Source organism: Sorex fumeus, unplaced genomic scaffold (assembly GCF_029834395.1).
Source record: "Sorex fumeus unplaced genomic scaffold, SorFum_2.1 ptg000005l, whole genome shotgun sequence".
NCBI lineage: Eukaryota > Metazoa > Chordata > Mammalia > Eulipotyphla > Soricidae > Sorex > Sorex fumeus.
In genome coordinates, this window is record NW_026606062.1 from 14,402 (window position 1) to 30,335 (window position 15,934).

Genomic DNA, 15,934 nt, shown 5'->3' on the forward strand with positions numbered 1-15,934 from the left:
ATGCTAGCTTGTGTGCAAGACCCACCCACCACCAATTCAAGCGGCGGCCTCCGCGCCCACCGTGCTCTGGCCCCGCCTCAGCCCCGCCCTGACCACGCCCCCAAGCTAGCTCCTACTACGCTCCCAGCCCTGGCCCCGCCTCGCCCCCGCCCCCGATCTAGCGTTGGCCACGCTCCCAACCCCGGCCCCGCCCTAACCACGCCCCTGATCTAGCTTTGGCCATGCTTCGGGCCCATTCTCGCCTTTAGCCACGCCCTGGTAACGCCCCAGACACGCCCCCATCTCAGTTCCGGGGGCCTCGGCGCGATCCGGCCCTCGGATTCCGGGGGCGCGGTGTCGCCGCGACACCCGTCCTTCCCGGCGCCTTCCGCTGCCCGTTGCTCTTTCCGCCGGCATGGCTGCGGGGCTGGCCAGGTTGCTGCTGCTGGGGCCTCGCGGCCTGCTGGCCCCCGCGGCCCCCAAGCTGTCCCCGCCGGTGCGCGGGGTGAAGAAGGGCTTCCGCGCCGCCTTCCGCTTCCAGAAGGAGCTGGAGCGCTGGCGCCTGCAGCGCTGCCCGCCGCCGCCCGTGCGCCGGTAGGAAGGAGCGGGACCCGCGGCCGAGCCCCGGGGAGAGAGATACGTTCTGCGGGGTCGGGCTTGGCGGGAGCCCGGCTGCCGGGCCGAGCGGGGCTGCTTCCCAGCGTCCTCGCTGCCCACCTCAGGCGTTCTTGGCCGCCTTTCCTTCTTCCCGGAGGTGCCCGCTGCCCACCCTTCGTGGCGGTGCACAGCAATTCGCGCCCGTTTCTTTGACAGCTCGGTCTAGGGGGTTTGCATGCCAGCATTATTGCATGCCAGTATTATTTGGTTTGCATGCCAGTATTACTTGGTTTTGCATGCCAGTATTGTTTGCATGCCAGTATTATTTGGTTTGCATGGCAGTATTATTGCATGCCAATATTATTTGGTTTGCATGCCAGTATTATTGCATGCCAGTATTATTTTGTTTGCATGGCAGTATTATTGCATACCAGCATTACTTGGTTTGCATGGCAGTATAATTGCATGACTGTATTATTTGGTTTGCATGGCAGTATTATTGCATGCCAGTATTATTTGCATGGCAGTATTATTGCATATTGAGTATTCGATATGCCAGACACAGTAACAACAAAGTCTCCAATGGAGACGTTACTGGGCCCGCTCGAGCAAATCGACGATCAACGGGAGGGCCTTTACCTTGGGCTGGAGCGATAGCACAGCGGGTAGGGCGTTCGCCTTACAAGCGGCCAACATGGCAAACCCGAGTTCGAGTCCTCCGCCCCTCTCGGAGAGCCCGGCAAGCTACCGAGAGTATTCGATATGCCAGACACAGTAACAACAAAGTCTCCAATGGAGACGTTACTGGGCCCGCTCGAGCAAATCGACGATCAACGGGAGGGCCTTTACCTTATTATTGCATACCAGCATTACTTGGTTTGTATGGCAGTATTATTGCATGCCAGCATTACTTGGTTTGCATGGCAGTATTACTGCATGACAGCATTACTTGGTTTGCAGGGCAGTATTATTGCATGCCAGCATTACTTGGTTTGCATGGCAGTATTACTGCATGCCAGCATTACTTGGTTTGCATGGCAGTATTACTGCATGACAGCATTACTTGGTTTGCATGGCAGTATAATTGCATGACAGTATTATTTGGTTTGCATGGCAATTTTATTGCATGCCAGTATTATTTGGTTTGCATACCAGTATTATTGCTGTGACAACTCCATATAACGGGGAATGGGACCCCCGCAGTCATCAATCCTTTGGGAAAATTGAGTAATAGATTTTGATGGCTACTTCAATATTATCCCCTCCCTCCCCACAAAAGAAAAGAAAAAAGATGGTTTCATACGTGCCTGTAGGAATAGAAATTTATAATGCTTTCCATACAGAACTTTATGTTTTTCTCTAATAAGCAAAAATAGCAGCTGCAATCTTTCTTTGATGCTTGCGAACTCAGTCCTCTGAGGCTTTCGTGGTTTGTAATTTTAGGTCTAAGAACTTTGTGGTTTATTGCATGCGGATAAAAGGGATTTGCTTTTTACCATGCCCGGCAGTGTTCAGGACTTACTCTGGGCTCTGTGCTCAGTCTCCAGGGCCCTGGGGACCGTTGGGGGGTGCTGGCCATCTAACCGGGTCAGGTGTGTGCAAGGCAAGTGCTTGGGCCCTTGGCATGTGCATTTAAACCCAGATCTTTATACTTTCTTTGTTGCCCCTTTTATTTTGGATTTGGGGTTGGGTGGGCATATCCTAGGGTGCTAAGGTCTTTGGCTCCGATATCGTGCTCGGGGGTCTCTCCTGAGGTGCTGGGTACACCTGGGGTGCCAGGGATCACTGTTGCATTGACTTCAGGCAAGGCAAGTGACTTACTTGTATACTCTCTCTGACTTATGCTGACCTCTAGAAGTTTTATTTTGAATTGTCTTTTTAGCTACCACCGCGCCCTGCCCCCAAAGACCTGGCTCAGTGGTGGAACACTTGCCTTGTATGTTGGACTCTGAGCATTGTCTAGTCCCCAAAGTACCATCAGAAGTGACATCTGGGCACCTAGCTGGGGTGTGGCCAAAGGAACACTAGCAGCAGCAGCAGCAATAGTAATAATCGTGGTCATGAGATCTTTTAGTCTATTCTTGGGGATGATTATTTTAACCCATTATATTGATGGGAGGTTGTTTGATATTTAACTGGATGCTTTGCAAACAAACCCACGAAAGAAATAGAGTGTTGTTTCTGTGCAGAATCTGTGAAACTTTGCTTTTTCATGCTTGGGTAGAATAGTTTCTAGAGAGAGAAATAAGGAATCTAAACATTAGGACAGTGGTTTAATCTTTTCAAGCAGAACTACTCTTATGGAGGCCGTTGGGCTCAACAGGAAAACGAATTCGCTGTTTATAGTGAAGAAGCACAGAGTCACATGACCTCAGTTTTTACATCTTGAAGATCAGATTCTGGTATTAAAATAAAATAGTGGGGGCTGGAGAGTTAGTACAGCCGGTAGGGCGTTCACCTTAAACACAGCTGACCCGGGTTCAATCCCCAGCATCCCATATGGTCCCCTGAGTACCGCCAGGAGTAAATCCTGATTGCAGAGCCAGGAGTAACCCCTGAGCAATGCCAGGTGTGACCCAAAAATCTAAAATAATAATAATAATAATAATAAAATAGCAGGGACCAGAGAGATAGTACAGCAGATTGGGTGCTTGCCTTGCATGTGCCTGACCCATGTTTGATCCCCAGCACCTTTATGGTTCCCAAGCCTGCCAGGAGTGGTGCCAGGAGTAAGTCCTGAGCACAGCTGGGGATGCAGGCCCCCCCCCAAAAAAAAACCCCACAAAACCCCCAAATAACATAAAACTCAATCTTGTTTATGCATTAAATAAACTAATTAACTCTTGTTCTATGCATTAAATGGGCAGGAGCGATAGCGCAGTGTGTAGGGCGTTTGCCTTGCACGCGGCCGACTAGGTCAACCGGAGTTTGATTCCTCCGCCCCTCTCGGAGAGCCCGGCAAGCTGCCGAGAGTATCCCACCCACAGTGCAAAGCCTGGCAAGCTCCCCGTGAGGTATTCGATATGCAAAACCCAGTAACAACAAGTGTCACAATGGAGATGTTGCTGGTGCCCGCTGGAGCAAATCGAGGAACAACGGGAGGACAGTGACAGTGATGCATTAAATAAACGAATAAAACTGCCTTACATGGAGAACATTTTCTTTTTGCTTTTTTTTTTGGGGGGGGGTCACACCCGGCGATGCTCAGGGGTTACTCCTGGCTCATGCACTCAGGAATTACTCCTGGCGGTGCTCGGGGGACCATATGGGATGCTGGGAATCGAACCTGGGTTGCCCATGTTGGCTGCGTGCAAGGCAAACGCCTACCCGCTGTGCTATCGCTCCAGCCCCACATGGAGAACATTTTCAGTGATGATAACACCTGGTTTCTTCTCTAACTTCACCTCCCGTCTCTGGGTTCCTGGTTTCAGTTCCGAGAAGCCCAACTGGGATTACCACGCCGAGATCCAGGCCTTCGGACCTCGGCTGCAGGAAACCTTTTCCTTGGAGCTCCTCAAAACGGCCTTTGTGAACAGCTGCTACATTCAAAGCGAGGAAGCCCGGCGCCAGGAGCTGGGCGTGGACAAGGCCGCGGCCGCCCTGAATCTCCAGGACAACCGGGAGCTGGCCGAGCAGGGCGCCGCCTTCTCGCAGACTTGCCTCTCCCAGATGCTGGGGGATGCCTACCCGTCCTTGCCCCCGGAAGGTGTCCAGAGCCTGGTGGCCTTCCTCACGGGAGAGGAGGTGGTGTGTCACGTGGCCAGGAACTTGGCCGTGGAGCAGCTCACGCTAAGCGCCGAGTTCCCCGTACCCCCGGTCGTGTTGCAGAGGACCTTCTTTGCCGTCATTGGCGCACTGTTGCAGAGCAGTGGGCCTGAGCGGGCCACGCTTTTCATCCGGGTAAGTCATAGCAGAGATCACCGACTGCACCTTCCTGGCTGGCCGCTGTACGAGGTGGCTGGCAGGAAACCCTTGGAGAGCATTTCTTCCAGTACCACCCTGCAAGGCCGACGTGTGGCTTTTTTTTTTTTTCTTTTTGGGTCACACCCAGCAATGCACAGGGGATACTACTGGCTCTGCGCTCAGGAATTACTCCGGGCGGTGCTCGGGGGACCATATGGGATGCCGGGGATCGAACCTGGGTAAGCGGCATGCAAGGCAAACAACCTACCCGCTGTACTATCGCTCCGGCCCCATTACGTGTGACTTTTTTCCTCCCAAACTGGGCCCTACCAGATGCTCTTTGGTGATAGTGGCTTAGTTCTCCTGGTTGTCTTTTGTCCTTGAGGCCGTTGTCAGGGGTGAAGGTTCAATTCTGGGTGCTGAGTGCAGAGCACTGGGGAGTCATATCTCTTTTTTTTTTTTTCTTTTTGGGTCATACCTGCCAGGGGTTACTCCTGGCTCTGCACTCAGGAATTACTCCTCGCGGTGCTCAGGGGACCATCTGGGATGCTGGGAATTGAACCCAGGTCGGCCGCGTGCAAGGCAAACGCCCTACCCACTGTTCTTTCGCTTCAGCCCAGGAGTTGTGTTTTTTATCTTGACACCTGAACTCCTCTGATTGTACCTGCAGGGCAGGCCCTCTGTCAGGTGCAGTGAATGAGTGAGGGCAAAGGGCTATTTGAGGACTGTTTGTGGGAGCTTAAGGGAATTTGTGACCAAGGACTGGTGACCCCTGTGGTCTCCCAAGTGAGGAAATTTTGGATTTCAGTCCCGGTGTAACTCTTCGTTAGCCAGTAGCTTAGCCAATTAAAATATTTAAGGGTCAGAGAGAGAGGTAGCAGGTAAGGCGTTTGCCTTGCTCACAGCCAACCTGGGTTCGGTACCTGGAACTGCAGATGGTCTCCTGAGCACAGCCAGGTGTGAAGAAACAACAACAACAACAACAAAAATCGTGAAAATGCTTAAGTATTCAGTGGAATTCCTCCCACTGGGCTTTGAGTTTTTCATTTGAATTTTTATTCTCTGCTATTGGATAAAGAGATGAGGTTTTTGGTCACGGCCACGTTAATGGAAAGTTCACTTGTCAGTTTAAGATGGAAAACAGTCTTGATCTAGACCTTTGTCCTGGGTGTTGGCTGCTTCTTCCCTTTTTCAAGTTCTGGTTTTCTAGATAGGAGTTCTTTAAGAATGGCATTCCTAGGGGCCAGCGAGATAGTATAGGGGTAAAACGTTTGCCTTACATGTGGCAGACCCAGGTTTGATCCCCAGCACCGCATATGGATCAAACCTCCTTTGGCCACCAGATGTGAAATCTGAGAACAGAATCAGGAGTAAGCCCTGAGCACACCACCAGGTGTGGCCCCAAACCCAGAAGGACAAACAGTGGCATTCACATCCTGTGAATTCCACTGTGGGTGTCAAGGATTGCTACATCTGGGATGTGCCAGCCCACTCCTGCAGGCTGCTCTTTTTTTTTTTTTAATTATTTAATTTATCCCCGTGGCATACCCAATATGCCAAACACCAGTAACAATGATGGGTCTCATTCTCCTAAAGAGCCTTGAATATAATCTCAGGGCTAGGATGAAAGAGACGTTACTGGGGCCTGCTCGAGGCAATCGACGAATAACAAGATGGTCGTGATTCGTCGTGATTTTGTTCTATTGAATCACTGTGAGATACAGTTACAAAGCTTTCATGTTTGAATTTCAGCCATATAATGACGAACACGTGTCCCTCCACCAATGCACATTTTCTACCACCAATGTCCCCAGTATTCAGCCCCCAACCCCCACCTCTATGGCAGTTTCCTCTCTCTCCACTTTCGGGCATTATTATGGTTTGCAGTATAGATACTGAGAGGCTATCACGTTTGGTCCTTTATCTGCTTTCAGCATGCATCTCTCATCCCGAACTAGCCCTTCAACCATCATTGACTTAGTGATCCCTTCTCTATTCCAGCTGCCTTCTCCCCCCAGCTCATGAGGCAGGCTTCCAACCAGGCAATCTGCCTGGCCCTTCTCTCTACTGTCCTTGGGTGTCAGTCTCATGTTGTTTTATATTCCACAAATGAGTGCATTCGTCCCATGTCTGTCCCTCTCTTTCTGACTCATTTCACTTAGCATGATACTCTCCATGGCCATCCACTTGTAAGCAAATTTCATGACTTCATCTCTCCTAACAGCTGCATAGTATTCCATTGTGCAGATGTACCAAAGTTTCTTTAACCAGTTATCTATTCTCGGGCACTCGGGTTGTTTCCAGATTCTGGCTGTTGTGAGCAGTGGTGCAATGAACATACAGGAGCAGATGTCATTTCTGCTGTGGTTTTTTGTACCTTCGGGATATATTCCCAAAAGTGGTATTGCGGGGTCATATGGAAACTCAATTTCTAGTTTTTTTGTTTGTTTGTTTGTTTTGTTTTTTGGGTCACACCTGGCGATGCCCAGGGGTTACTGCTGGCTCTGCACTCAGGGATCACCCCTGGCGGTACTCAGGGGACCATATGGGATGCTGGGAATTGAACCTGGGTCAGCTGCGTGCAAGGCAAATGCCCTACCCGCTGTACTATTGCTCCAGCCCTAGTTTTTTTTTTTTCCTTTTTGTGTCACACCCAGCAGTGCAGAGGGGTCACTCCTGGCTAATGCACTCCGGAATTACCCCTGGCGGTGCTCAGGGGACCATATGGGATGCCGGGGATCGAACCCAGTTCTGCTGTGTGCAAGGCAAACGCCCTACCCGCTGTGCTCCAGTCCTTCAATGTCTGGTTTTTGAAGGAATGCCCATATTGTTTCCCAAAAAAGGCTGGACCAGTCGGCATTCCCACCAACAATTTCTCCACCCAACAATTAATCCACCCCAGCACTGGTTATTCTTATTCTTTTTGATGTGGGCCAGTCTGTGGTGTGAGATGATATCTCAATATCTCATTGTTGTTTTGATTTACATCTCCCTGATGATAAGTGATATAGAGAATTTTTCATGTGCCTTTTAGCCTTTTTTGAGGAAGCTTCTGTTCATTTCTTCTCCCCATTTTTTGGATGAGGGTGTAGGCTTTTTCTTGTACAATTCTACTAGTGTCTTGTATATCCTGGATATTAAACCCTTACCAGGTGGTTATTGGGTAAATACTCTTTCCCATTCTGTGGGCTCTCTCTGAATTTCTCTTAGAGTTGATCACTAAGTCAATTCTGCACCTCACTGTTTCTTTTGAGGTGCAGAAGCTTCTTAGTTTAATGTAGTCCCATTTGTTTATGTTTGTCTCCACTTGCTTGGTCAGTGGTGTTTCATCCTTGAAGATTCCTTTAGCTTCAATATCACAGAGGGTTCTGCCTACATTTCCCTCCATGTACCTTATGGCTTCAGGTCTGATATCGAGGTCTTTCCTCCACTTTGATCTGACTTTTGTGCCTGGCGTTAGACAGAGGTCAGCCCGCGAGCTGCTTTTGCAATCCTCTTGCCTCTCAGTCAGTTCTGTCTTTGCCTGCCTGTCGCCTTCGTTTCCCCCAGACTGGAGTCTCCAAGTGTCTAGAAACAGTGTTTGGTTGCAGCGCATGAGGCAGACAGAGTGGAACGTGGCGGGGTGCTCCCACGGGAGGTTGAAGGGACGGTGGGAGTCCGCGGGGGCAGCCATCCGCTCTAGGAGGGCTGGGGAGATTTTACAGAAGAGAGGTTTTCCAGATGCGTTCCAGGAAGGAGCCTCGGGGATGGGTTTGTGACTGGCGACCCAGTTTCTGTTGTCTTTAGGGGAGTCACGGTGGGTGAGTCTGGACCTTTAAGACTGTATAAGAGACGATTATTTTTTTAATTTTTTTTTTTGGTGTGGACATAAATTTTATTTCATTTTATTTATTTTTTAAATTTTTATTAGTTTGTGACAACTATAAACAGGGACAGAGCTGTCCTCCCGTTGTTCATCTATTTGCTCGAGCGGGCCCAGTAACGTCTCCATTGTGAGATTTCTTGTTACTGTGTTTGGCATATTGAATACTCTCAGTAGCTTGCCAGGCTCTCTAAGAGGGGCGGAGGAATCGAACCTGACTCAACCAGGTTGGCTGCGTGTAAGGCAGACACCCTACCACTGTGCTATTGCTCCAGGCCGAGCCGGGTTCGATTCCTCCGCCCCTCTTGGAGAGCCTGGCAAGCTACCAAGAGTATTCAATATGCCAAACACAGTAACAAGAAGTCTCACAATGGAGACGTTACTGGGCCCGCTCGAGCAAATCGATGAACAACGGGAGGGCAGTTTGTTGTTGTTATTAGTGAGACACCATGAGGTACAGTTGTAGACTTACACATTTTTGTGCTTGGGTTTCAATTATACAATAATCAAGTACCCATCCCTCCACCAGTGCCCATTTCCCACCACCACGGGTCCCAGTATCCCTCCCACCCCCCGTCCCCCCAACTCACCCTGCCTCTGTGACAGGGCATTCCCTTTTGTTCTCTCTCTCCTATTGGGTGTCGTGGTTTGCAAAAGAGGCAATGGGTGGCAATCATGTTTGGTCTGTAGTCTACTTTCAGCTCAGAGACGATTATTTCTTTGTTTGACTTTTGGGCCAGACATTTTGCTGGTGCTCAGGTATTACTCCTAGTTCTGCACTCAGGGATCATACCTGGTGGTGCTCAGGGGATCATACAGAGCAACAGGAATCACACTTGGGTCACCTGCCTCTAAGGCGATCACAGTCCCCGCCGCACCAGCCGGGCCCAAGGATGCTCTCTAAGCCCGTGCTCCTCAGAACCTGATTGCTGTCAACGTTAGCATCTCTTCAGGCTACTGAACCAGGATACCTGGGAGACGTTCCTAGGAATCTGCATCTAAAATATGAGCAGGCCTGTTTGTACTGTTAGGGAGTCTATACTTTTGAGGTTCTACAGCCTCATGTGGAGACAGCTGCAGGAGTTTGGGTTTTTTGGGGGCCCACACTTAATGGGCATCACTCATTAGTGATACTCTCGAGACTGTGTGTTCCTAGGGATGGAGCCCAGGTTCCTGACTCTGCACTCAGGGATCACTCCTGGGGATGCTCTGCAGACCATATGGGGCGCCGGGGACCAAACCCAGGTCGACCACGTGCAAGGCAAATGCCCTACCTGCTGTACCATCTCTGTGATCCCTTAAGCCCAGGTTTTCTGCACATAAAGCTTGTGCTCCAGCCCTTTGAGCTGTATTCCTGGCCCCAGCTGATGCAGTTTAAAACGATCTCTGTAATCAAATACGCATTTTAGAGATATTTCTTTAAAGAGCCTCCATGTTCTAGGGAGATGAAATTGGAATATTCAACCCACACCTTATAGAAAGTTCTAGTAGTAAAGTAGAGAGACAGGAACCCATAGGAAATGGTTTTGCAGAGGCAGAGGTAATTACCTAGCGTAACTGAGATTTTGTTCTATATGTATCCTATTAATTCCTTAGGCATTAGAATGGCTGTTGCTTTACTCTTCAGTTGGTTTTCTGCATGGCTTAGTATCTGTCTCATAATACATTCTGTTTCTGGCTATTGAAAGACTCAAACTCCCTGTTGAGAACGGACTTACTTTTTTTTATAAACAAAACTGAAATAGAGTTCTGGCGCTTGGGGAAGTGTAATGAAATTTGACTATATTACATAAGCTAAGGAATTTTTATCTGGTTTTGGTTTTTTAAATTAATTCTTTAAAAAATAATATAATAGGCATTACACACACCAACTGCCCCCGGCACTGTGTAATCCCATCAACCGGCCAAGACCCAGAGACTATAAAACCCAGTTCCTGGAAGCGCGGCTGCATTTGCGGCCGCGCAACATCTTATTATCTAATTCTTACTCTGGAGAACCTGGCAGGCTACCAAAAGTGTCTTGCCTGCACAGCAGAGTCGGATAAACTCCCTGTGGCGTGTTCAATATGCCAAAACCCAGTAACAATGATGGGTCTCATTCTCCTGACCCTGAAAGAGCCTCGAATGTGGCACTTTCTAAAATCACAAGGCTAGGATGAAGGAGACGCGACTGGTGCCTGCTTGAGGAAATCGATGAACAATAGGATGACAGTGTGACAGTGATACAGTGATTTAAAAAAAAAAAAACCTCTTAGGTTCCGTTTCCCCATCCTGTTAGCTGATTCTACATGTGTTTGTTAAATTGAGTCAGTAGCAGTATATTGTTTTGAAAATTCATATTCCTGTGTGTCCCACACAACACAGAATTTGTTTTTCAAAGAATTTTTTTTATTTGGAGAATTCTTTTCTGCTTATTTTTTAAAATTTTTTTTTAAATATTTTTTTTTAAACTTTTTGGGTCACACCCGGCGATGCACAGGAGTTACTCCTGGCTCTGCACTCAAGAATTACTCCTGGCGGTGCTCAGGGGACCATATGGGATGCTGGGAATCGAACTCGGGTCAGCCGCATGCAAGGCAAATGCCCTACCCGCTGTGCTATCGCTCCAGCCCCTTCTTTTCTGCTTTGAATGTTTATAATTTGTGTTAATTTTCTTGGTCTTAAGAAATTAAAGTGATATCAAGTCATGAGTCATTTACTTTATTTTTCGATTAGGGGCCACACTTGGAAATACTCAAGGCTGACTCCTGACTCTGCACTCAGAGATTACTTATTGGCAGCCCAGGGGAGCATGTGGGATGACGGGGTCAAACTTGGTTGGCTGCTTGCAAGGTAGTAGTACTCTTTCTGCTGAACTATTGCTCTGACCCCCCAAAGTCATAAGTAGTTTTTTTTTCCAAATGTAGGAGTACTGCTATTTATTCAGCCACTGATTAGCTGATTGAATTGGGCATGAACTCCACAATCATAAGTAGTTTTAAAGGACAGTTAATATGACATTATTAGCACTGTCACTGTCCTCCCGTTGTTCATCAATTTGCTCAAGCAGGCCCAGTAACTTCTTCGTTGTGAGGCTTCTTGTTACTGTGTTTGGCATATGGAATACGTCACGGGTAGCTTGCCAGGCTTTGCCTTGCGGGCGAGATACTCTCAGTAGCTTGCTGGGCTCTCTGAGAGGGGCGGAGGAATCGAACCTGGGCCGACTGGGTCGGCCATGTGCAAGGCAAACGCCTTACCCGCTGTGCTATCGCTCCAACCCATGCTATTAAATGGTTTTTGAAAATAGAGAACTAGAGACCAGAGAGAAAGAGTAAAGGCGATGAGGTACTTGGATTGCTCGAATCTGGCACCAGTTTAATCCCCAATGCTGCATATCCCCTGCAAGCATCCTGCCAGGGGTCTTGACTGAGCACAGAGCCAGGAGTAGTCTCTGAGCACCCAGAGTGTTACCGCTCCAAAGCCAAAAACCAAAACCTAACCCTTAGCTCGACCAGCATTTCTAAACCCTTTCCCTACCTTGGCCCCTTCTCACCTCCTTTCCTCTCTGTACTGACCCCCTCCCCTCCACCTTCCGGTTGACCCCCTAGTCCCATGCCGTATGCCTCAATTTATGACATTTCCACCTGTGGTCCCCTTTGAAAATTCTGGCAGCCAAATGTCTGTTTAGCTCCTGTGGTTGAGAAATGCCAAACTAGACAATGAAGTTGTTATCCGGGAACCCTGAGTGCTTTTTTTTTTTTTTCTGTTTATCTTTGCCTTTGTTGGATTACACCCAGTGGTGCTCTGAAGCTGCACCCATCTGTGCGTTGGAGTACTTTGGTGCTTGGTGGGGGTGAACTAGCCTCCAGCCTGCAAATCACGGGCTCGCTTGTTGGGTATACTCTCTCTCCCCTGAAATTTTGTTTAGGAAAAAAAAAAAAAGGCTTATCTTAGTGATAACATAGTTCTAAATCAGGAGGCAGAATTTCAGTCAGTTATGATTTTTGTAAGAACATTCACGTGAAGGGCCAGGTAGTATTGTGGGCAGGACATTTGCCTTACACGCAGCCGACCCCGGCTGAATTCCCAGCACCATATAAGCCCCTCCCGAACCCCACCAGGGATAATCCTTGAGCAGAGAAGTGAGCTCTGGGCACTGCCAGGTTTGACCTCAACGCCCTTCCCCCGCCAATGAAAAACATATGAAAAAACTGGGAATGAGAGAATAATATTTTGTTTTTAATTTCCTATTGTTTTTTGTTTTGTTTTGTTTTGCTTTTTGGGTCACACCCAGCAATGCACAGGGGTTACTCCTGGTTCTGCAGTCAGGAATTACTCCTGGCGGTGCTCCTGGGACCATATGGGATGCTGGGAATCGAACCCGGGTTGACCGCAGGCAAAGCAGATGCCCTACCCGCTGTGCTATCGCTCCAGCCCCAATTTCCTATTAAGTTTTAAATTTGAAAGTGGACTTTGAATTGTGATCTTTGCCTTCCCTTAGACTAAGTTACACGTCTCATCCGTTTTTTTTCGTCTGCAGGATTTCTTGATCACCCAGCTGACCGGGAAGGAGCTCTTTGAGGTCTGGAAGGTGACGAACCCCATGGGCCTGCTGGGGGAGGAGCTGACACGCAGGAAGCTTCCGGCGCCCGAGTCCCGCCTCACCAGGCAGTCAGGGGGCACCACAGCTCTGCCGCTCTATTTCGTCGGGCTCTACTGGTTAGTACAACTCTCCTCTTTCTTTCAAGCCAGTGATTACAGACTGGCTTTCACACTCCCTTAATGTGGCCTCTAAGGACACGAAAATATTGTTTAAAGGGCCAGAGTGATAGTACAGAGGGTGAGGCTCTGGCCTGGCATGCGGCCTTGCAGGTGGGTTCAATTCCCGGGTTCTCATATGGACCCTCGAGCACCTCCAGGAGTGATTCCTGAGTAGAAATCACTAGAGCCAGCAGTAAGCCCTGAGCACCATGAGGTGTGATCCAAAACGACAACAAATTTTTTAAAAAAATATCTCATGCCGGGGCTGGAGCAATAGTACAGTGGGTAGGGCATTTGCCTTGCATGCAGCCAACCCAGGTTCAATCCCTGGCATCCCATATCATCCCCGAGCACCACCAGGAGTAATTCCTGAGTGCAGAGCCAGGAGTAACCCCTGAGCATCACCAGGTGTGACCCCAAAAGCCTATGTATATATATATATATATCTCACCCCGTTGTTCATCAGTTTGCTCAAGCGGGCTCCAGTAACGTCTCCATTCATCCCTGTCACGTGCTAATGTAGCCTGATGACACATTGGGGGCTTTTTCAGGGTCAGGGGAATGAGGACCATCATTGTTACTGTTTTTGGTATATCGAGTACACCACGGGTAGCTTGCCAGGTTCTGCCATGCGGGTGGGATACTCTAGGTAGCTTGTCAGGCTCTCTGAGAGGGATGGAGGCTTTTGGGGTGGCCTCTAATCACCTTTAAAGGTGTTCCCAGTCAGGCATATATGCGGGCAGGATACTCTCAGTAGCCTGCCGGGTTCTCTGAGAGCAAGAACTAGAGAATGAGAGGTTGCGTGGCCACGACCACACACATACAGATACATATATACACACACACACAAATATATATATACACACATATCTATATGTATGTAGTACTGCACTGTAGCACTGTCCTCCCATTGTTCATTGATTTGCTCGAGGGGGCACCAGTAATGTGTCCATTGTGAGGCTTGCTACTGTTTTTTGGCATATCGAATACGCTGTATGTATATGTGTGTGTGTGTGTATATATGTATATATATGTGTATATATATATAAAATACACATATCTATGTGTATGTGTGTTTATATATATATGTGTGTGTGTGTGTATATATATATATATATATATATATATATATTATGCCATGATTATGTACCACTTCCTCAGTATTGTATATGGTGCCCTGGGGAGAGATCCCTGAGCAATGCTAGGTGTGGCCCAAAAGCCAGTGACATTTAAAAAATGAATCAAAGTTTATATGATAGACCCGAAAGGCCTAGAGAGCATTTTCCTCAAGGTTACTACTTTTTTCAAGTTAAGCTTCAAAATGAAGGAAAAAGAATAGTTTAGGTATTTATGACAAGATTCAATACATTCTTCCAGTTCTCTCACAGCATGTATTTATGTATTTAGACCTGTCTTGCCTTGCGGTTTTGACCTGAGAAGCGTTAACTTCTAGTAGACTGCTTGTTCCTTTGGAAATGCGAATGCTTCTTCGTCCAAGGGCTTAGAGAAATGTGTTTGGCCAGACCTCCAAATACGTTGGGATCCGGAGGCCGCATCCAAAGCAGTTCAGTTCCTTCCTGTGGATCCTGCCCGAGAGGAGGGCGGGTGTGCGGTGCCTCGTGGAGTTTCAGGCGCTCTTGGTTTCCTTTCCAGCGACAAGCAGCTGATCGCAGAAGGTCCTGGAGAGACAGTGCTGGTGGCTGAAGAGGAGGCGGCCCGCGTGGCCCTGCGGAAACTCTATGGCTTTACTGAGAACCGGCGGCCGTGGGACTATTCCAGGCCCAAAGAGAAGCTCCCAGCAGAAAAGACCATCGCGGCCAACTAGCCAGCCCGGGATGCGGCCACCTGAAACAGGAGTGCAAAGCCGCCGGGCCAACGCCCTCAGCCTGGCCTGCCCCCGTTCGTCCGAGCGGGCTCCTGCAAAAATGAACGCGTTCATGGGGCCGTCGGGGTTTCTTCTGACTCTTTCTTACTTTTGTCATTTTTCTAAGGAATTTCCCCCAAAGTTCTTGATTTTACTGTTGCATCTAATTTCCACAGATAGGTATGCGTTCGCCCCTCCTGGCTTGGAGGCTTAATTTAAATATATGTATTTGGGTTTGGCTATCATACCAATTAAAAAAAAGTTTCTTTCTCGAAAGAGCACATTGTAGTTGATTTGATACAGCAGGAGTGAACTTCCTTTCTCTAATAGAATTTTAGTTAAGACATTGTGGGGGCTGGAGCGATAGCACAGCGGGTAGGCGTTTGCCTTGCACGCAGCCAAAATGGCCAACACAGGTTCAATTCCCAGCATCCCATATGGTCCCCTGAGCACTGCCAGAAGTAATTCCTGAGTGCATGAGCCAGGAGTAGCCCCTGAGCATCGCCGGGTGTGACCCAAAAAGCAAAAAAAAAAAAAGTAACATTGTGCTTTGGAACCCTTTAGAAATGTAAAGTGCAGACTCTAACAACTATCCAGGCACTTGCATCAATCTTCAGATTTCGGTTTAAAATTCTGTGTATTTCATGGCTATTCAGCTTCTGCAGATAAATTGCAGAAAAGGCATGTCTTTTAAGGAAAAACTTGGAAATAGAAAACAACTTAAAATGTTGATGGGAACGGGGCTGGAGCAACAGTACAGCAGGTAGGGCGTTTGCCTTGCATGCGGCCGACCCAGGTTTGATTCCCAGCATCCCATGTGGTCCCCCAAACACCTCCAGGAGTAATTCCTGAGTGCAGAGCCAGGAGTAACCCCTGTGCATTGCTGCATGTGACCCAATAAAGAAAAAAATAATGTTGATGGAAATGGAGAAGTACCGGTTTGTCAGTGTGGTATCATATGATCATAGTCAGTGCGCCCAAGCCCCTTC

At 48.5% G+C, this 15,934-nt stretch overlaps 1 protein-coding gene across 1 annotated transcript; it reads left to right on the forward strand.

Moving 5' to 3' along the window:
• Positions 1–314: 314 nt before the first annotated feature.
• Positions 315–15,230, forward strand: MRPL44 (mitochondrial ribosomal protein L44). Its single transcript, XM_056121729.1, has 4 exons — positions 315–573; positions 4,008–4,476; positions 12,861–13,039; positions 14,735–15,230. Exons 1-4 carry the CDS (start codon positions 395–397, stop codon positions 14,904–14,906), a joined length of 999 nt encoding a protein of 332 aa, XP_055977704.1. The 5' UTR covers positions 315–394; the 3' UTR covers positions 14,907–15,230.
• The last annotated feature ends 704 nt before the right edge of the window (positions 15,231–15,934 follow it).

What these genes read in the sequence shown, in the direction of transcription:
- MRPL44 (XM_056121729.1), top strand. Translation starts at nt 395, where the DNA reads ATGGCTGCGGGGCTGGCCAGGTTGCTGCTGCTGGGGCCTCGCGGCCTG. An exon ending in CCGCCGCCGCCCGTGCGCCG is followed by an intron (nt 574 to 4,007) that starts GTAGGAAGGAGC and finishes TCCTGGTTTCAG; the next exon opens with TTCCGAGAAGCCCAACTGGG. An exon ending in GGGCCACGCTTTTCATCCGG is followed by an intron (nt 4,477 to 12,860) that starts GTAAGTCATAGC and finishes TTTCGTCTGCAG; the next exon opens with GATTTCTTGATCACCCAGCT.